The sequence below is a fragment of the Octopus sinensis genome, unplaced genomic scaffold (genome assembly GCF_006345805.1).
Source record: "Octopus sinensis unplaced genomic scaffold, ASM634580v1 Contig15254, whole genome shotgun sequence".
Classification (NCBI taxonomy): domain Eukaryota; kingdom Metazoa; phylum Mollusca; class Cephalopoda; order Octopoda; family Octopodidae; genus Octopus; species Octopus sinensis.
In genome coordinates, this window is record NW_021833632.1 from 1 (window position 1) to 24,000 (window position 24,000).

Consider the following 24,000-nt stretch of genomic DNA (forward strand, 5'->3'; position numbering starts at 1 on the left):
TTGGATGATACATTAATATACATATATACATACATATATATATACATACATATATACATACAGTTGCGGCCAAAATGTTCAGAACGTAGGTATTATTTTTATTAAAAGTAGGTATTATTTTTTATCAAAGTTGTTTCATATTTTATAATTTGCACAGACAATAAATGCAATATTATTTGTTATTGTCTGAGATTTTGGTGTAATTTGAGAGGATAATACAAAAGTTATGGATGATTTAGTGATTTACTGCAAAACCCATGGCGGCCTAAATTATCAGAACGGTTGCTTTTACTCCGTGTTTTAGTATATTTAACCGGCGAACTCTAATGTTTGGAATTTGTTTACGTGACGGTTCGTTTACTAAACATTAGTAAGAATGTCTGCAGTGTAGTTTGTTAATATAATTCTACTTACTCCGTCACCAATTCGTCAGCAGATTATTAAACTTCGAAAGAAGGATAATTTAAGTATTGGGTCTATTGCAAAGATTGTTAACAAGTAAAAAAGTGTTGTTCACGGTATTGTTACATTTTGTCTTATCTCTGCATGTATAATTAATTATATTCTGGTCTGAGTTTATATTACCGAAACCTTGCATTAAACTGTTAAATGAGTCTTCGAAACTGTCCTTCTGATTTAAGTAAGTTATAACAACGGCTATGACAAAAGTACTACCAATTTCAAAATAGTATAAATTATATTCTGGTCTTTATTATTAGTGCAACAATTATTTAATGTGTTAATGTAAAACTTATTCAGCTTAAATCTGTAGTGAGGTCATATTCCAGTGTGCGCACACGCAACGTCATTCTTCAGTGTGCGTGTGCGGCACGTCTTTCTTCAGTGTGCGTGTGCGGGGTTGGAACCTTCTGGAACCTTCTGGAACCTTCTGGAAAGGCATAAGGAAGTTTCCCCATGCGCATGCGCTAGAGACTGAAGAATAAATTCAATAGCGTTCTTTAATAGCGTTCGGGGACTTGAGGCACGGCGATCGAAGAGAAAGGACGTATTTTCATACGTGTGATCAACCTATTCTCCTGTCTTAGACGCTTGGGATTTAACCTATCTATTGCTGCTGAATTGTTGTAAGAATGGATACCAGTATACCATCGTGTTTCATTGTTGAATAAGAGAATAAAGAATTATATATTCCTAAACTTGCTTTTCGTTCCTGACTGGTAGTTTCTAGAAACAAAAAGAAAGGAAATTGTGTTGCACCCAAGTTGCACCCCAAAAGTGTAAAGAAGCAACAAGTTCCCTTTACAAATCTATTAAAATAAGAAATAATGTTACCAACATTATTAGTAGTAGAATAACCAATTATTACTAGAAAACATGTTATTATATTTTTTTATTATCTATAATGAATACTTCAATTAGTTTTAATATCTCTTTAATAATGTTTGTTTTAACTTGAGCCCCATAAGGAATAATTAACCAAATTTTGTTATTATTGCAATAATAATAAAGGCCAGAATATAATTAATTGTACATGCAGAGATAAGACAAACTGTAAATTTAAAAATAAATGTAATTTGGATGATGTAGTATATAAATGTGTTGTGACTTTGATTGATGATAATATTAATAGGAATACTTATAATTTAAAAGCGATTTACGTGCGGTCGACTTCTAATAAAATTAAATTAAGGGTGGCGCAACACATGCATTCATTTAAGAGTAAAACACTGATTAATTCTACTGGCCTTAGCAAATATATATGGGAATTGAAATCTAAAGGAATTAAATATAATTTAAATTGGGAGATAGTTTTTAAAGCTAAATCTTATGGAATAGGTAAAAATTTTTGTTTACTACGTACAAATGAATTTATGGAGATATTACTTTCTAATAATAAAAAATTAATTAATTCTCAAGATGAGAGAAAAATTAAATGTAGGCATCGGTTAAATTACTTATATAATAAGTTTAGCTAATTTGTGCATATAAATAAACCCTGAATTATGTTACTAATTTATGTAGTTATAATTTGTAGTAATATAATGAGTATAAGTTAGCCGTAGATTATGTAGTGTATGTACATAACTAGAATAAGATTAAACCAGATTGATTTAGTTTATTTTATCTATTTTACGTATTTAATTTTAAATTATTGTGAATTTACAATTTTTCCAGTAAATGGTATATTACATCTAGTTTATTTGTTAATTTCACAGCTAAAATACACGTTTATATTTATTTATTTTATGGTTATTATTTACGTCATGTTTTCACGTTATAAATTTCTTAGCAATGCTAGGTTCTGAGTTTAACGTTTAAAATTTCAGATAACTGGTATTCTTCAATAAGATAAGTTATGATTTTATTTATCATTAATATTGTTATATTTTATTCGATTATTTGTTGTTACGATACGTATATTTCTATATTTATTTCTTAATTATTATATGCAAAGATACATACATTTATTTTATTATTTTAGACCTGAAGAGTGGCAAGGCTATATTTTTAAATCAAATTGATTTTAAATCGAATTTTAATAGCATCAATTTTATTATTATCGATTTAAAGATATAGTCACGAAACGCGCGTAGTCTAATGTTTATTTAATTTAGTGATTTTTTAGAATAATATTTATTATACTATATTTAAATTTTTCTATATGATTAAATATAGATAGCATTGTTCAATATCAACTGAATTACTTAATAGAGGTTATTTCCTTTTATTATATATTGTGAAATTTGATTTAGAATTGCTATATTGAATATTTTCCTGTACGTTTGGCATTTTATATTCCCTACTATCATAAATAATAATAATATTATATATATATATTGTTTGAAAAGTTTGCAAGACGCAACGAAAATTTTAGACAAAGAAAAAAGAAAAAAGTGGAAATTTTACAGGGGAGTGTGTTAAATTATAAGGTACCAAAAAAGACGAACTCTCCCGAGACACAAAAGAATATATATACACTCATTTACATTATATATATATATATCACAGTGAACACCGTAACCGACCAAACTATCAGATGTTGCTACACATCGCTGGTCACAATGCGCTTCGCATCGTTTTAGCCTTCAAATGACGCTACCCCGCTGGCTAAGCGAGCAGGCCAACAGAAGAAAGAGTGAGAGAAAGTTGTGGCGAAAGAGTACAGCAGAGATCGCCACCAGCCCTGTCGGAGCCACGTGGAGCTTTTAGGTGTTTTCGCTCAATAAACACTCACAACGCCCGGTCTGGGAATCGGAATCGTGATCCTACAACCGCGAATCCGCTGCCCTAACCACTGGGCCATTGCGCCTCCACACACACACACACACACACACACATATATATATATATATATATACACACACTTTCATTCATATATATATATATACATACATATACTTTCATTCATATATATATATTATATATATATATATATATATACACACACACACACACACATTCATTTATATATATTTTTTATTATTGTTTTACTGGTTTCAATCATGTGACTGCGGCCATGCTTGAGCACTATATACATATATTATATATTGTTTGAAGTGGCTTTTGCACGATAGTGTATTTAGAACCTTTAATATGATGCGCAGAAAACATAGTAATACCGTTAGATCATGTGAAGCACGATACTCCAGAAGACAGAGTATTAAGAAAACACAGGTAAAAGGCATGACTGTATCCGATCTCGGAGAAAAATAAATGCTGTAGAGACGCAAGAGATACGAGATATAAAATTGTATTTTGAAACAGCCAAGAAAGCCCGTTTGTGGGAACAAGAGACCCAGAGCAGAAACGACGGATATTGGAATCTCAAGCCGATAGAAAACAGGTGTTAAGAGGCCAACTACAAAGTAACACAACCTGAAATACTTCTTCCGGGGTACAAGAAACATCAGAGTAACAACAGGTCAGGTTGAAATTTAGGTTTTTACTCGGGAAGAGTGGCGACCAGCACCCTTTAACTGCGATCTCGCTGATGGGCATTATGACAGATGCCTTTAGAATACATCTGAGTATAGTACGTACTGAGACGAAGGCGGTGTGACCGCAAGTATATATATTTCTTTAAAGCTGTTATTTACCTTTCTAAACTTTTCAGGAGTCGCTTCATTTCGAATTCTGCTTCTCTATACATGGTTGTACATATAAAAATTTTGCTCACGCTGGGTACCCCGGTCAACATGTCACTCGTCTTTTTATGTTTGGTATGATTTCCTTCCGGTTTGTAATTCAAATGCAAATGATGTTCGAGGAAGATATTGTTGTAAGAAAAACTTAAGAAGTTCGATTCCGAAGGTTTCAGTATGGAATTTGGCACAGGTGTATGGTTCATGCCCAGCATTAGAATTGGTAACAACCAAAGTAAAATTGCAATTCCTAAGCAAAACCACGAAGCAATAGTTAATCCTGACAGGGCAGACAACTTTACGATATGAAAAACTCCATAGAAATTGTCAACAATGATGATCAAGATTGTGATCGGAGTGACAAATATTGTTGGTAGGTAAATACCACTACGTGTAAGGCATATTCGTGTTGATATGTAAGTAGATACATGAGATAATAAACCAGCAAAGAGGTGAATCAAGAGTCCATTGTTGATGGTTTTTGTTGAGTTTATATTACCGAAACCTTGCATTAAACTGTTAAATGATTCTTCGAAGCTGTCCTGCCGATTTAAGTAAGTTATAACAACGGCTATGACAAAAAGTACTACCAATTTCAAAATAGTATAAAATATATTGGCATTTTTACGACCATCAACCAGGTCATCTCGAGATCGTATTATAAACGTCGCTATTCCAGGGCACCACGTGAAAGATAAAGCCAATAAGGATGTGGAGAGAATGAGAGATTCTGAAATAGTCAAGATTTGGCTAAAACCAGTCACAAATGACGTGGCCACAACTAATGCTACAGAAATTAGTCCGAATGCAGCATAAAGCATTTTCTTCACAGATTTAATGTTTGAATAGATTACTTCATGGGTCAATATACGCTGGAAAAAAAGAAAAGATAGAATTAAGTTCAAATATTTTAACTATTTGGTAAATTCTTATAGTAAACCATATTATATGGCAGCAATTCATACAATTTAGTAATGAAACTGGCAATATTTACATCTGTATCTTATATACAAATTATTTCATTAAGCTGAATATCTTTCTTGGCATGAGGAAAAAACCTTTATATATATATACAGAAAAACGTTCCTCCAAGAGAGTGGTCTGCAAATTTTAGCCGTCTTTGAATTTCTGGCTGATGAGCAATAAAGATCCATAAAGTGGCTTGTCTGATATATCGTCAAGTGTTAGGGATGTCAAAGACCTTGCATAAAAGTCGAGTGTCTTGGCGTCTAGTGATCGCTTTTGGGCTGTCGTAAGAAGCCAGTATTTACATTCTGAGGGCAAAACAGATTAGAATGTAGCACGAAACAAGCCAAGTTTAGGTCGCATGACAATTGTTGTGTTTTCCAAACTTTCCATAGTTTGTCGGGTGCTGACCATATTATCATTTTACAAAGATTAAATCAGTCCTGATAGAGAAAACACGAGAGCCGAAGCAGAAGTCGGTAACTGAGTCAATGAACCCCATAAAAGATCGCACACACCAGCATTTTCACCAATGACATTGGTAATTGTGGCGGTGGTTTCCTAGTCAGTCCCTTCTCCCCATTCTTGCCTCTAGAATCCGTTAAATCCATTGCTCAGCGGGTATTTCTCGTCTCCACATTTTCCGCTACTGAAAAATGTCTGAAGCCATAGCCTAAACCATTTACCATCGTTTGTTACTTGCTAATTAGTAGAACGAAAGACGTAAGTATCTTTTATGGCGGTTGGCAGCCAGCCACCGACACCGCTGGATGAAAATCTTTCTAGCAATCCTTAGTAATTGAAATGCATGTCTGCAGACCTCGCCACAAGATCCATAGCCACTTTTAGACAAACCAAATAGGAACTGTGATAACTTCTCATACTTTCTGTCAGCAGTCGCACAATTTTCTGCAAACACAGTTTTCACAATTTTCACGCACAAAGACCTACATAAAACACTGCCAGAAACTTACCACATAGCCTGTTGTTGGAAGTATCGTGGTGCCATCCGAGACTGCAATACCTACACATTTCGTCCGTTAGAATCAGATTATCTGATCCTGATTTGTGCAATGCAATTCAATCTGTGTTGAACTCAATCAAAAAAGAAACCCACCTCGATATATCAGATCCTCCCTGTCCGACGCAGATACCGAGCACATGCAAAAATAGATTTATCGAACTCCATGCAGAATCTTCTGACCTCTTGGAGGAATTCACCACATTCTCGAAGCCATTTGCATCCTTTCTGTACGACTCTCATAGAAGAAAGTTCCTTAGAGAGGTGCGTAAGTTCGCTAAGACCGAAACAGACTGGCAGCGGCAAAACAGGTAAATGATCGGAACGAGACTGCTGCAACATTTAATGCTGTAGCAGCCTCGTCCTTAGCCATAGCGCAATGCAAACCAAAAGGCGTACATCGAAGAGCAAATTAACCGTATAAAAGAAGCAGTTGACTGCAGACAAATCACCACAGACTGGAAAGCCATAAACAACTTGTCTGGTCGCAAATCTAATGTCATGCTCAGCAAAACTCTTCAACTGTATCATGTTCATTACATCCGAAACCCTGTCGAAACACTACTCAGATCAAACCAAAACAACTTTCGCAAAGGCCTCTCCACTCTTGAACCTATTTTAACTCTTCGCCGATTCATTGAAACAATCTCAGCAAAGAAACGTAAGTCTTTGTGCACCTACTCCCTTTTTGACTTTGTCCACTGTAAGCGAATGTTCCAGATTCCTTCTGCTTATTGCAAACAAATTGAAGTTGTAAATGATATGCTGTCTCTCTATGTAAATGTCTCGTATGCACCCCTGTCGTAGGCACCGTCACATTCGCAGGAGTACTCCAAGAGGACATCTTAGCGCCTTTCTTTTTCACCATAACTTTGTGTCATGTACTACGGCGGTGGTTCCCAACCTGGAGTCCGCAAAACCTTGATGGTACGTAAAGGCAGTACTAGGGTCTGAACTAAATTCAAAATTTCATATATATCTTTATATATACATACACACACAGAGGAATAAACATATTAAAAGGGGGTCCATAAGAAAATTTATTTAAGTAAAAGGGTGGGGATCCACTGTGAAAGTTTGGGAACAACTGTACTGCGACATGCTATGACATTTGAACATGGCATAACTATGTTCTCGGCAAGGTTCATGCCGTCCAGTATCATACGTCAATGGCCTCGACTTCGTGGATGATATCCCCCTCGTCTCACACTCTCAAACTCTCCTCATAATTCTGGAGTCTGGAAAACATTGAATTTGGTCACTCAATAAACCGCTCAAATACAAATACCATGATTCTCGTTCTATCTACACTAGAGACATGCGCATTTGTATAGGTGTGGCTCACATTCACACAGTACATGCATACATCTGAGTGCTAACATATTCACGTGAGCGGGCAGTTCTTGTTGAATTGTTTCCTCCGTATGTATGTATGTATATAATGTATCACGAATCGGATAAAGAATACTCAATACTGATGTAGAATAAAGTTCATATTTTGACAGTCTGCGTATCTAAGTTATAAAACGGTGTCATTGAACTTCATGACGCCGTTATATAATCGTGCATCCATGAAAAGTACAATATCACTCTTCACATATTTCCACAAGAAATATGGATACACATCCATGGAAAGGATATATAAAATACAGCTGTTAATGTGTGTACTTTGGTAATGTATGTTAATATATGCAGTGTGTAAGTTGGTTTATTTTCCAAGCGTTATCCAGTCTGAGCTTTTTATATACATGCATATTAATAAATGCTAAGGTACGTATTAAGCAACTGAGATATTTCCGAATAGATCAATACTTACCAATCCCTGTTTAAAAGATATTGAAACTATTTTCAAGCAGAGCACACTGCTTAGTAAAGGGATTAGGATAATCGGATGAATTTTGGGACCGATTCTCATAAGAAAAAATATTAACGATGTGCTTTCCATTATAGAACAGACGATACCCTGAAAACAGATAAAATAGAAATAACATGAATCAGACTGATAGAAGAAACGGTCAAAATCAGAGCGACAGACAGAGAGAGAAAGAGAAGAATAGAAAAAGAAAAGAAAGAGAGGGAGATAGAAATAGAGAGAAAGGAAAAGTTGGAGGGAGAGAGAGATTTCTATTTTTATGCATGAATTTATAGGTTTTCCAATTGATTTATTTCTTATTTAAATTTTCAATAATGTTTTTCGAAATAATGATAATTTCAAAATTTTCCCACAAGGCCAGCAATTTCAAAGGTGGAAGTAAATTCATTACATAAACCACAGTGTTCAACTGATATTTATTTTATCGACCTCGAAAATATGAAAAGCAAATTAGACCTCGGTTGCATTTGAAATCAGACCGTAATGACAGACGAAATACCGCTAAGCACAATCATCTGGGATATGCCAGTTAAAATTGACAAAGAAATAAAATTGAAATCCCACACATAATAATCAAAGATTGTAAACCTAAAAGCTGCTTACTATATATTGCAGTACCTTCTGACCAAAATATTGCCCAAAAAGAAGTGGAAGAATAGAAATACCTCGAAATTGAAGAATTCAAAATTTAGAGCATGAAGGTGAAAATAATATCAGTAATAACGGGAGCATTGAGTATAATAAAAAAAAAACAGCAAAAGCCTAGAACCCTACACAATATCCGAAAAATAGACTTGCTAGAAAGAGCCGACATCCTTTGCAACACACTTTCAATTCAATTATACGACCCAAATAAAGCAATCCATGAAAAACAAAAGACGCACTACACAATAAATATCTAATAAAATAAACAACCCCTACAACATGTACTTTACAGGACGGTTACCCAACTCACCTTACACACACAACGCACAGTATAGGCACCGATACAACTAAAGACTGCAACCAAACCACATAACCTAAGAAACGGATGCAATAGAATGCCAGGAAGCGTTTGACACCTTCTACAACACAAAAGGAAAACACAATGTTACACGCACCTCAGCAACACTGAGGTCTAGCAGGTGGTGTAGTAGCTGGAAATTATCAATTGTTGAATAATGATAATTATTATTATTATTACTATTATTATTCTATTTTTTTTTTTTACTTGTTTCGGTCATTTGACTGCAGACATGCTAGAGCACCGCCTTTAGTCGAGCAAATCGACCCCAGAACTTACTCTTTATAAGCCTAGTACTTACTCTATCTATCTCTTCTGACGAACTGCTACGTTACGGGAACATAAGCAAAGATACACATACATACGTATATATATATATATATATATATATATAATAATTTAGTAAATAAAATATACGCATACATACATACATATATGTACGTACCTACATCTACATGTATATATACATGTATATATATATATATATATATGAGTACAGGACACCACAAATAGACGTAGAACTCAACGAGAAACGAAAACATAAAAACAAACATGGAAACGGACTTTTTTTAACAACGAAAAAACAGAGTACAAGACAAACAATACAAGGATTATTCCCCTTCATCAGCTGTCCCTGGTTCGACTCAATGCGTGTTTCGAAGGCAAGGACAGAACAGGACCCGCCGAACAAGTGCTCCCTGCAAAAGAATTAAATAAAATTCCTTTGCAGAGGGGTAAAAACAAGGAAAGAAAAAAGGTGACAGGAACAGGACGTAAAAGCAATAAAAATAAAAATACAAATACAAAATAAAAAAAGTCGTGTTGACTTGTAGAAAGCTGCGAGTGAAAGGAAGTTGGTAGTCGACTCGGCGGTGAGAGAGAGAGGGATAGAGAGGAAAGGAAACCATAAAGGGTGAAAAATAAGAAGGAGAGCGACAGGCAAAGAGGAAGACGACGGGCTTCTTTCAGTTTCCGACTACCAAATCCACTCACAAGGATTTGGTCAGCCCGAGGCTATAGTAGAAGACAATTGCTCGAGGTGCTACGCAGTGGGACTGAACCCGGAACCACGTGGTTGGTAAGCAAGCTACTTACAGCCACTCCTGCGCCTATAATAATAATAAAAATAATAACAATAATAATAATAACAATAATAATAGTAATAATCCTTTCTACTGGAAGAAAAAGACTTCAAATTTGTGGGGAGGGGGACCAGTCGATTACATCAACCGCAGTGTTTCACTGGTACTTATTTTTTCGACCCCGAAAAAATGAAAGGTAAAGTCGACCTCGGCGGAATTTGAACTCAGAACGTAAAGGCAGACGAAATACGGCTACGCATTTCGAAGCATTTCGTCCAGCGCGCTAACGATTCTGCCAGCTCGCCGCCTTGATAGTAATAATAACAATACGTTGTTCTAGGAGCACAAGGCCTGGAATTTGGAAGAGAGGGACAGTCGATTAGATCGACCCTAGTCTGATTCTTAATTTATCTACTCCGAAAGGATGAAAGGCAAAGTCAACTTCGGCAGAATTTGAACTCAGAATGTAAAGACAGACGAAATACCGTTAAGCATTTCGCCCGACGTGCTAACGATCCTGCAGGCTCACCGTCTTAGTTATAATAATAATAATAATAATAATAATAATAATAATAATAATAATAATAATAATGATAATAATAATAATAATAATAATAATGATAGAGCTCCTGTGGGGACAGGTTAAATCTAATATCATCATCCAGTTGCATTAAAGAAACAGCCAAAAAAATTGAACAAAAGATTCTTGCTTCTTTTTAATGTAAATCATCCGAGGAAAACGAATCATTCTTCCCACAATTATAATGAACACATGGAGTTACGATATCAAACCTATGCGTTGCCGCTGCAAAATTCGTGCGTGAAAGGGTAAATTACATGAGAGGCTGCAAGAACTATTTACATCGGAATTGTGAGAACTAGAACTAACCATATATGTATTCCTATTACCTCAGATATACACACTGCCATTTCTCGATTATACATCAACCAATATAATATCAATTCTGTTCGAATTGATATACCAGAAATGATTTTCACGCAATTTATTAGTGCATCATTAAACTGAATATGAAATCAATAAAGAGATATAAGTAATTAAATTTTGAAAATTCTGGGAACTTTCGCCAATCCTAAGCCATGCACATATTCATGCCTGTTTCCATAGTATCCAGCGGGACAATGAGAACTCTTTTGTATGCGAGAAAGCATGTGTTGACAAATGTATTGGAACCACTTGCTTTATCTATCTGTTCACATGTGAATTTATGTTTGTTTTGTTTTGTTTTAAATATTTATTTTGTAACGTGAGTATTGAATGCTTAAAACTACTAGTTTACTCGTTTCTTTTTGTCAATGAGGTGTTCTAGAAATAACAGCTAAATAACGTTTTTTGGATAAGTCTTCTAAAGTAATAGACATTTCTTTACATGAAAAAAATTATCGGAAGACTTTCATCTAATTCTTCCAATTCTTTCTGTTAAAACTGTATTGAAACCATTTACGGGGGAAAATTGTTATGTGTTTATCGCATGTAACGTGTTGTTTATCTCATTTGCCTAACATGCATATTGAATGCTTAACACTACTTGTATACTCGCTTTTTTTTGTTGTTTATGTAGTTGTGAGGTGTGCTAAAAATAACAACTTAATAACATTTTTTTGAAGAAATCTTTTAAGTTCGTGCTATCGCATTAAATCCATTTTGAATGCGTCAAACTACAAAACACTTGTTGATTACAAATATTGAAAACTTGTGCTATTTTCAGGATGCTAACGACCAAATGTGCAATCACGCACAAAATGACAGCTTCCAAATCCTGTTTCCTGGCTGGTCGAAGATGACTATGCTTTAATCCTAATACATCTGTTTGTTTTGTACACCACCTGTCTTCGTCTTTTGTTTTTTTTCGTAAACTCTCCCTATATATATATATATATATAATATATATATATATATATATATATATATATATATATATATATATACATACCTTTGTTTCTGACTTTTCGTTAAATGGCATGCAGCGTGACACTCGAATATCAGCCAACCAGTACACACACACACACACACACACACACAACGAGAAAAACGCTATTAGGAAATTATGAATGAAAAAACAAAATATTAAATTTGTGACATACCGATACCAAAGATGGCAGCGACGGCCATTCGCTTAATTTGCCATGGAGGAGAAAAGACGTGATCCATAAAAGTTTGACTATAGTAATAAATTCGGGTACAGCAAGCACTAATGTCATTGCAGCTATCCTGTGAAGAGAAAAAGGAAAATTGTTAAAAACCTTCCATCGAGGAAACGTTCTTTTTAAGATAAGACAAATACGATCGTGATTCCACGATATTGATTATTTAAAACTATTTTCAGAAAAATTCGTTCTTTTTTTTTCTCTCCTTTGCACTCAGTCATTCTATGTCTGAAAAGAAGTAAACTTTATTCAAATTTCAAAAATGTAATTTCTAATGTAACTGAGTTTGAAAAATTGGTTGCTAGATATTTTAAACCTTAACCCTAGCCCTAACCTTTTTTACAGGGTCTCCAAGATTGTCATCCTTGCATGTAGGGACGTATTTGTTATTCTCAGCAATTTAGGCTCCAAGTACAGAAAGTTACTGACCTCCACACGTTGTATATTATCACTGGAATTTATGGCAAGTGGCTTTAATTCTCATTGATTGTCACGCTTTCATATTTCTTTGCATCAGGAAACTCAGTGATCTTGGCTGAAGAATTCTGAAAGGATTCTTGCACATCACATTGTTGATGAGATTTATGGACGTAGTGAAACATTATATATATATATATATATATTAGGTTTTACTAACGTTTTGATCAATTGATGGTTAAGTTATGCCTTGGAGTTAGGAATATGTGTCAAGGATGTATCCATCTGAGTCAGAAAAAGAAAATGTGTTAAGATATCTTTCTGAAGGATACCTGCTAGCTAGTCTGTGATTTGCATAAAGCATGATGAGTTTCTATATGTGATGGTAATGGTTGTCTCATCTGGGACATCATATTTCAAAAGGTTATGTACCATGCACCTTTCTATCGATGCTATTAAATGATCTGGATAAATCCACAAATACGATTGATGTTTTTACCTGGAGATTCTGAGCCCTTCTAAGAATCTCTTAAAGTTAAAGACCCGCGGTGATGTTGAGAAACCGTGCTGTAATATTGAATCAATAGGCGGGGGAAGGCTACAAAAGAATTTTATATCTTTGGAGCTAAAGACGAGAGAGAATGTAGTTCTGCGGCTGGGGAAGATCACTTTCGGAAATCAAATAATTGGAGACTTTGAAAGAGCTGTTGGTTTGTTTTTTCGTTGCATATGTACTCTATATCATATACGTATATTATAACAAAACTGCAGAAAGGAAGCCAGATTTATTGCTATAACATTCATTCTGATTGCAAATAAAGGTAAATCTTTTCTTTTCTGTTATTACGTGAATATCTATAAATTTCACTCTTATATAGAATCCTATATATTTCGTGTATGTTTAGCAACGAGATCCTATATACATATATATGTTGTGTGTGTGTGTTAGTATGTATGTATGTACGTTCGTATGTATGTATGTATATATGTACGTACGTACGTATGTATGTATGTATGCATGTATGTGCAAACTCGTCTCCACACAAATTAGTCGATAAAGTATTTTGTACAAACAAGATAACATGAACTGATTTCATGGATATTTTCAAAGAATTGTTATAAGAGAAATAGATGTACATACCATGTTTCTTTGGATTCGTGCTCGTGAAGGTGCAATAAATAGAGAAAACTGATTTTGGTTAATGTAAAGAGGAATGTGTTTAAAATGAAGCCAATAATGTTGAACAGGATCTGAAAAACAATAAAAATAATAATAACCTTTTCTATTATTGGCGCAAGGCCTGGAATTTGGCAGGAGGGGACTTGTCGGTTATATCGACCCCACTGCTCAACTGGTACTTATTTTATTGACCCTAAAAGGATGGAAGGTGAAGTCGACCTGACCGGCATTTGAACTCGGCGCGTGGCCCTCTGGTAGGAGTATAACACTCTTGATCATAAGATTCTGGTTTCGATTCCGGGATTGGGCAGTGTCTTGAGTTTTTGAACAAAAATGTTCCAGTCCACGTTTTTCCAGTCGTTGAGTAACCCTGTAAGGGACTGGCGACATTTTTAGGGATGGGAAGTGTAGAGTGTATAGCCCTTTAGAATGCCTGCAGAAAAGTGTACTCCACTAGAGATACCCAGGGACCAAACGATGAGGTTAAACCAGGAGAAACATTTAGGTTATCATTGAAATAGGCTGCATCAGAATTTGAACTGACAACGCAAAGAATCGTGACAAATATGCTTTTCTACGCTAGGCACAAGGCCCGAAATTTCTGGGGAGGAGGCCAGTCGATTAGATCGCCCCAGTATACAGCTGGTACTTAATTTATCGACCCCGAGAGGATGAAAGGCAAAGTCGACCTCGGCGGATTTTGAACTCAGAACGTAGCGGCGGACGAAATACCGTTAAGCACATCGCCCGGCGTGCTAGCGTTTCTGCCAGATCTCCGCCTTAGAAAGAAAACAGGTATTGCCAGACATCTTGTCGGATGCTGTAACATTTCACCTAGCCACCCAGAAGGATGAAAGGTAAAATCGAATTCGTTAGGATTTGAAATCCTTGGTAAACAATCGATTCATTCAGTCGAAATAAGAATGAAAAATATAAACAAAAACAAAAACGAAGCATCGGTAAAATGATTTTGACCTGACTTGTCCTTGACATGGCTGCTTTCAGCAAAAAACATTTGACTGACACAGAACATAAGCTTTATATTCCTTACTATAGGATCAAGCCCTGATATTTGACTTAACTCGGTATAGCTTAAATTTTCGTGGGTGAATACAACACATCCGTCTTATTAGATGGCTGGGGACACCGTAAATATACAAACTAAGTCTATTGAATGCTAATTTCTTTCGTTTTTCTCTTGTGCGTGTATATATATATATATATATATATTCATTCACGAAGAAATGCAGATAAAGAAACGAAGAAAAAAATCAGAGTGAGAAAGTTGGGGAGAAAAGAACGGGAGGTTTCGTTTCTTTATTATTATAAGCGAATAGTTTTTATACTGTTAATTTTTTTCCAGCTGTTGATCAACTCCAGTTAGCTGTTGAGACTAATTAAGGCAGTTAACCAGTGTAAATTTAAAATAAGGGGAAAAAATTAAACGTTACATACCTCAAAATTCATCTTATTTCTTACGTTTCGATATCAGAACCTTCAAAGAAAATCAAATAAAACTGTTGCAATGTGTGAAGTTAGAATAAACAGAAAGAATAAAACGATAACACAAACATCATAGCACTTCTAATATCGGCACTAAGAAACATTTAAGTGAAAATGCTGGGTAATGACCGAAAGAATACGATCATGAAAAGAAACGGACGAAATAGGGGTTCCTTCCAAATTTATCTTTCTTAATTTGTAGCTGGTACCTACTTTATTGGGCTTATAACCAAAGAGGATGTATCTTAGAGATCACTTCAAATGTGTGAAAGAACTGCAAAAATCACTTCCAATTCATAGCCAACTGTCTAAGAAAGCGACACTTTAGATATTGTGTCCTAGTTGTATAGTGTCTGGAATAAAACAGGGGTTTAGAAGGTTTTGGTAAAAGTTTTGCTCAAGCATGGCTGCTACTGATACGTGGTTACATATTGTACGACGACGGAAAAAAATCGATTGAAATTACTCAAAGTATATCGCTGTCCTCAATTCTTTTGATCGCGGTAACAGAAAAAATTCAACTCTTGCACAGTATGTCGCAGTCATCAAGGGCCGTCGACATCTTGTAATGGCAAGATTTTAGGCCAGAAAGTTTGCAATATAACAATCTGTGACAGACACATTTACATCTGAAAGGGCTCTGTCAAAATGAAAAGAATTCTCTCAGTTTAGGATACACCGAAGAATTTTTTATCATTAAATATTTCATATACGCGCTTCAATCACAAATCTTATTCAGCGCGACATTTCAATTATTCTATGAGGTGGTTCAACCTCTGTTTATATTTCTGGAAAATATAAAGATGTCCAAATATTCGCAATGCTACTTCCTACAAATTATAAATTTAACCCAGCATCAACCAAATTATGTCCATTCTAACATCCTTTCATATTCTTCGTGTGTTGTTGAAGAGACAGAAAGGTGAATAGGAAATCTGGTTTTAATTTACTTACGTCGATTCGGCCATAACTGCAGAATTGTGCCCCGCCACTCATCATTTTTTTCCTTATAACTTTCAGGAAAATGGGTATTTTTGATGGCATTTTCTACAAATACCTTTCAAATGGTGTAGATTTCGATTATATCAGAATTTTAAAGTAAAGAAAGACAAATAAAAAATGGGAAGGACGATATTTGACCCGTTTCGATTCTGATTTCCTCGAACAATTTAATGATTTAATTAAAATTACTTTTGAGGACCATTCATTTTTTTTCCCAGAAAATTCTCTGGGAGAAACATTAGTAGAAAGGAAAGTATGATGCTAGATCTAATTGTTGAATACATATTGCTTTCATTATTTTATCTCAATCATAATCTCTCTCTTTTAAACAAGCTCAAAAGTGATCTGTCCCCTAAATGATCGTTTAGTATGTTAGAAATAACAGGAATCAAGTGGGTCTGGAAAATAAGATTTTGCTTTCAAAATAATTGTAATTAAATCATTAAATCAATGACGAAATAAAGTCGAGATGCTTGAAATATCCACCCCACCCCATCCCTTTGCTTCCATTTTAAATTCTTATATAATCGTACTTTGAACAATCTGAAAATTATTTAAAGAAAACTACTTTAAGAAATACCCATTTTTCTTAAAGCTATGAGGAAACAAAACTGAAGTGTTTGAAGTATCCGAAATTCCCCTCCCCAAACATTTTCCGCTGCAAATTCTGATCTTATCATGATCTACACCATCTCAAACATATTTGTAAAAACTTTCATTTACAAATATCCATTTTCCATAAAATTATGAAGAAACAAATTCAGCAGGTTACATTTCTGTAGTTATGTCCTAAATTCACTCAAGTAAGTAAAAAAAGTTATTTACGAGTTAATATTTACTTTTATTTAGTAAAAGACGAACGATAAAGCCGACTTAATCAGTTTTTGATTTCAGGGAATAAAGATATCAAAATATATACTGCAAGACAGTTTGCCTGATGTTTTAGTAAATACTCATAAAAAAAAATAATTTCAAGAATTGTCGTATTTGATGGCATATAGTATGCATTTTTCCCCCAAAAGGAGGTCTCAAAAACAAGAATCCCCGTGGGTGCTATATGCAAAAAGGCTTTAAATATTCCACGCTTTATTGCTCTAAAACGTTTCTCTGCTGAATATACACTGACAAAACTGGGGTGAATGTGATATGCGTTTGCTTCTATTATGCCATCTATTATGGTTTATTGTGAGTGGATATGGTAGACGGAAACCGAAAAAAGCTCGTCGTATATGTGTGTGTGTGGGTATGTGTGATTTTGTGGATGGGTGTGTGATGGATTTTCTACCGTCAATCTCGACGCATGAACGTCCTCTTGTTCAGTCAACTGGATGACCTAATTATACAAGTTGTGAGCAAAATGGCTGGGTACTCCACAGATAGGTGTATCAGTGTGAATTCCAAGTAGAATCACCGTGACACTGTAATACACCTGTAATACAAATTCACTTATAATGCCTGGGATGATTAGAGATGTTAAGGACACATTTCCAAGATGCCACGCACTGGGAGCCAACACGGGACCCCAAGGCTGTGTAGCGAACCTCTCTCTCTCTCTCTTTCTCTCTCTCTCTCCCTCTCTCTCTCTCTCTCGCACACACTCTCACACATTTTCGCTCGGTTGTTCTTTTGCTACGCCCTTGTGTACTTTTATCGATGAAAAATCTTATAAACCTGTTTTTGTTCTACCCTGACTAATAGACATAGATATATATATCTCCACTTCTATCTCCCCCTCTCTCTCTCTCTCACACACCTTTATTGATTCTCCGACATGGCTGATAATTCTCTTTTGCAATATTTGTTTAGTAGATGCAAGTCTGGCTGTTTGGTTAAGAAGCTCGTTTTCTGACCACTTTCCTTTGGGTTTAGTCCCACTCCATGGTATCATGTTATTTATAATGCTTTGCGAGACGTAAACTGTGAGGAAGCCTGTTTATGTGTGTTGTGTTTGACGCCACTGCAGTTTCGCAACTGTTGTTGTTTTGTTTACTTGGGGCTCAGCAAAAGAGACCGATAGAATAAGCACCAGACTTAGAATTAAACACTAGGGTCGATTTTCTACGACAGTACCCTTTACGGTGGTGCCCCAGCTTAGTCGCAGTTTGGTAAGTGAAACCAATATGAAGAAAAATACATCAGTTGTTACTGCGGAAGCCTATACACACAACAGAAGATTTCTAGGACGGCTTTATATTATGTACATCGACCAATTAATACAAGAAGATAGAGTAAAATCTGTTGACATGGGCGATAGGAACAGCTGATTGCATTTGTAGGAAGAAAAACAGGCTTCGTGGGGACATTATTTTGTGTTGACTCTGCATAATTTATTTGTTAAAGTATATCCCCGAATAAATCGAATCGTTGGTTCATTTTATCGATCGCTGAATGAAAGACTAAATGAGAATAGTCTGTGGAGTTTGAACCCGGGAAAATATCTACCGAATTCTTTGTTAGACACGAAAACGGATTTTAAGCAGAAGTGAAATAACAGTTTCTACTAAAGGCTCAAAACTTGAAGTTTTTGTGGGAGTTGGAACTAATCGATTACATCGATCCCAGTGCACAAGTAGTTCTTATTTTATCTACCCCCAAAAGGATGAAAGGTAAAGTTAATGACGGCGGTATTTGAACAAAAAGGCGCTAAGCATTTCATCTGGCATGCTAACAATTGTTGCAGGTCGTCGCCTTCAACAGACAACAAATATAAACATGACGTTGATCTCACCGCCCCGCATATAATATTCTTTTCTGCCATAGGCGCAGGGTATGATTTTTTTTTATAGGGAAGGGAGGATCTAATCGATTACATCGACCCCACCAATGTTCAACTGGTACTTAATCTGTCGACCCCGAAAGCATGAAAGGCAAAGTCGACTTCGGTGGCATTTGAAACCAGAATGTAAAGACGAACGAAATTTCGCTAAGCATTTCATACGGTATGCTACTAATTCTGATGGGTCACCCCTTTGACGTCCCACATACCAGCTGCATAAACTGAAAGAAAAAATTGGTTGAATCCGAAATGAAAGCCAAACAGCTGATGAGACTTGAACCTGAGAATTTATTTGTTGGAGTTCACCTAAAGTAAATAATAACGAAGAGTGTGGCCTATACATGGTCACCCCAGGTTAGAAATAGCAGTCAAAAGAATAGGAAAAAGGAAACCCTAAAATATTCTTTTCTGCTCTAGGCACAAGGCACGAAGTTTTGGGGGAGAGAGCCAGTCGATTAGATGGACCCTAGTATGCAACTGGTACTTTATCGACCTCGAAAGGATGAAAGGCAATGTCGACCTCGGCGGAATTTGAACTCAGAACGTAAAGGCAAACGAAACACCGCTAAACATTTCGCCCGTTGTGCTAACATTTCCGCCAGCTCGACACCTTAGAGATCCTAAAATATTGAAACATTATTGCTGAGATCGAAACCAGATCGATGAGAGTGAAAGGTCTTTCATCATTGTTGCGCAGTGTAAGAGATGGAGATCTAAAGAGTAATATCCCAACGAGGGAAGCTGATACATGGTCGTCCTATTTATTAAAATAGCAGCGTCATATCACATGACATCAGCTTCCAGACGAAGACAAATATAATGCGATTGAAGCAAATATTAAAACTTCTTCTGCTAAGAATGTTGTCGAAAGATCTGTTTTATAGACAATAATCAAAAGCGAAATTGAATATGTAAGTTATAAGCTAAAACTATTTTGGGTGAGGTAAATAAGATTGTGTGATGTTCAGGCCTTTATCATGATCCAAATCAGAGTAACCGTAGTTAACTTCTTTCAGTCGGGAATTGAAACCAGCCCAGAGTCAGGTACACCTGAAGAATTTATTCCTTTGTTTTTTTGTATGGTCAGCCATTATGTCTCCACTCTTTGCCAAATGAAGACTCGCGGCGCGCAGTAGTTACGGTGTTGCACTCGCAATCGTAAAAAATTGTGGTTTCGATTCTCAGACCGGGTCTGATGTTGTGTTGTTGAGCAAATCACTTCGTTTCACATTGCTCCAGTCCACTCAACTGTAAATGAGTTCTAGTAATAGTTGGGAAGTTAACCCTGCAAGGGACCAGCATCGTGTCCGGTGGAAGTGCGAAGTTTGAGGTCTTGGTTACTCTTTCGTCATGGAAACCGGGTAAAACATCGGCCCATGATATTTGCCTGGTATTAACTTTTACGAATATGGACGAGTGAAACCTACAATGGGCATCGCTAGGAGTTGAACCTGATAAAATGTATGATCAAAGTGGAGTTCTTGCTTAACCTTGATGTTAGCCTTCATCAAGAATAACCATCTCGCTGCTTTCTTGACAGTTTATTTTGAACGATATTATCCAAGGCGTTCTTCCTTTTAAAGACATGTAAAGTGTGATTTGAGGGGTGCGGTAGCAGCTAATTGTAAGAGGTCGAGTCACTGTGTGGATATCGTTTTCCTTTGTCGTGTTTCAGTCACTGGGTTGCAGCCCTGATTGCGGTGGGGGATGACCTTGAAAGGGTTTAGTTAATCAAAGCGATCCCAGTACTTTTTTTAAGGCCGATACTTATTCTATCGTCACTTTTGCCCGAAGCGCTAAGTTAAGGGCATGTAAACTAACATTGGTCACTAAGTAATGCGGGGATGGGAGAATTGCAAACACAAAGCCTCTCCTACATAAATATATTCGAGGGCTTCCTCGCAGTTTCCGTCTGCCAAATTTACATGGCTCGGGGCTACAGTATAAGACAGCCGACCGAGGTACCACGAAATGGAAGTGAACTCGAAATTGTGGGATTACAAAGCGAGCTTCTTTGACACAGAGCCATACTTGCCGCTAGAAAGATATCAGAGAAAAAAAATCAAACAAGAAAAATAACAACAAAAAACATATGAAACATATTCAAAAAATAACTTTTGCTTGTCTGTCCAGTGTCACATTATATTGAAGCATTTGAACAGTTATAGGTTCAAGGTCTACTGGCAACGTTCATTGATGTAAACATATATTTCCTAATCTGATTAATTAGAGATTTCAAATTTTGACGCAAGAAAATATTACCATTACTAAATATCGTAAGACAGGGAGCTAACAGAATCATTAGCACGCCGGTCAAAATGCTTACTGGCATTTCGTCCATCTTCATGTTCCGAGTTTAAATTCCACCGAGGTCGACTTTGCCTTCCATCTTTTTCGGGGTTGATAAAATAAGTACCAGTTGATTACAGAAAGTCGATGTAATCGACTTACCCTTCTTAGATTGCTGGCCTTGTGCTAAAATTTGAAACCAATACCGTTCCATATTTGTAATGTTGGGATTTAGCGCATTTGCGACATTAAGGGAAAGCAATAAAGAACTCCATTCGTGGAGTTATACATCATTGCGAACATCGGAATGAATCGAACCTTGCCACGCTGGACATTAGTATGTACTGTTTATGTATAGAATTTGAGTTTCACTCATGCACGAAATCATGAAGAAGTTACCTTGAAAGATTTCAACATTAAGTTCTTAAACAGTTGTAAATGCAAAGAGAAAAACCAAAATAGCAAAGAATTATTGAGACGTTTTGTGTATGTATGTGTTGAATGGACAATTTCACGAGTAATGTAAGTTAAATATATAATGAGGATCAGGTTTTAAATATTCGAAATTCCCACAAATAATTAATCTAAATTGTAGATAATCTGATATAAGTTTCGTGTGAAATAAGAAATATGCAGTTACTAATAAAAACAGAGTAAAAAAAGAGAGAAACAAGCGAACAAAAGCTATGATTATTTATCCTTATACAAGAATAATGATTAAAAAAAAAGATAAATGCTATGAATTAAATGTATGATTTTATGCGTCAGTGCACAGGTAAGAACAGTCTAACGAAATAACTTAATCGTCTACTTTACCTGGCTCCATTGAAATTTTAAAAGGTATATCAGACCATCTTATCCTAGCGTGTAGCTTCTTTGGTTTGAAGTAATGATCTGGACGCGATCGCAAAACGAACTGAAATCAAGGATGAAGGAATGGGCGATGTGGAAGTGGTGATGGTGGTTGCAGTTGAAGGTGGAGAGATGTGGGTGCGATGAGTAGGCGTACTGGTATAGGAGTGTAAGCTGTTTGATACCCTTTTTCCTTTTCTTTTTTAATGCTGTGATGAATGGAGCGTGCTCGAGAAGACTAAAGGTGAGTTGGGATCTTTTCGGTTTGAACGGCAGTTTTTTCTAGCGGTGTCATATGAAATTGTCCCCCATAATTATGACCCTAGTATCGATCTATTGCATTTCAATCTGTTTTAGGGTTAGGGGTGGGGGGAGGGTATCTTTTTTTTCTTCTCAAATGTAAATAAACCCAATCTGTTTCTTAAATGAGGGACATATTTATACGGCACAGAATGTTTTTTAACTCAATACACGTCACTGATTGGTTGAAAATGCAGAAATTGAACAAATTAAAGACCAAATATCTTACAAACTATAGAATTTACTCAATAAAGCCAAGAGAAAAAGATGTTTTATAAACACATTCTACCTGTATACAAAGTTTAAAATTTTTTAGTTACCTAGAGATTATGCTAAAAACTGCCGTTCAAACCGAAAAGATCCGGTGAGTTGTTCAAATATTTAACCCACAGCAACAACAACAGTAGTAATAATAACAATAATATTAGTTATTATTTATTTATTTATTAGCCACAAGGGCCTCAAAGATACAATAAAACCCAACGTTTAGCAGGTTCTTACAAAGCCATTTATGGGGCGGGAGAAACAAACAATCCAGGGTGAAAAGTGAAAGACGTTATAAAATTAAATAAGGGAACAAGTTAAAATTTGTAATTACCCAGTTATCGTACTATTAATTTCAGCCAGTGGCTGTGGCCATACTTGGGCTGCTTAGAATAATTTTAAAAAGGCACAAAAGCACAATATACTTGAAATATAAGTAATAAAACATAAAAAAACTTAGGATTCTCCCTAACAAATTATATACAAATCACTGGCTAAGTCGAGTTTAGAACCCACATCCGTATTGCTCGTACTGCAACCACATTCGGTGAAAGGTGAGCGTAAAAATTCCTTTGTGGGCTGTTGTAGGAAACAACCCACGCCTTCAGGTGTAGCTTGTTTTATTTTATCATTATTACCTTTTATTTTTACTAACATCCTCTCCTTTGAGTGTTTTCATGTTCCAGCCTTATTGTTTTGCTTTAGTGTTCCACATTCGCACCGCCTGCAAAAATGTCGCATCACAAATGTATTACTTTTACCTATTAGATCTTCTTTTGATATTATAAAGATCATGGTTTTATCGTTCTTAGTCATCATCATCATCGTCACTGATGTTCTAAAGAAGGGTGTCATTGCTGTACTGAAGCAAGTGCCCTTCCACATTTTGCATTTCTGTTTTGGTCTTTTTTCCTCTCTCTTTTTTTCATGTAAGTTTTCTCCTGACAATTTAGCGCCTATCTTTAACTTGTTTCAGTCATTAGACGGCAGCAGCCACGGCACCACATTGAAGCATTCTAATCGCCCAAATCGTCCCTAGTACTCAGAACGTAGTAACGAGCGAAATACTTATTTCTTTATTGCCCACATGGAGCTAAACATAGAGGGGACAAATAAGTACAGACAAGCCGATTAAGTCGATTACAGCGTCACTGGTACTTAATTTATCGACCCCAAAAGGATGAAAGGCAAAGTCGACCTCGG

General features: G+C 35.9%; 1 protein-coding gene across 1 annotated transcript; it reads right to left on the reverse strand.

Moving 5' to 3' along the window:
• Positions 1-4,058: 4,058 nt before the first annotated feature.
• LOC118761567 lies at positions 4,059-22,309 on the reverse strand (the record flags this gene model as incomplete). Its single annotated transcript, XM_036499602.1, has 6 exons — positions 22,198-22,309; positions 15,267-15,306; positions 13,773-13,882; positions 12,152-12,278; positions 7,907-8,053; positions 4,059-4,975 (listed from the first exon to the last, which is right to left on the reverse strand). Coding segments are annotated over exons 2-6 (1,313 nt in total), but the record flags the coding sequence as incomplete, so codon positions are not given.
• Positions 22,310-24,000: the final 1,691 nt, after the last annotated feature.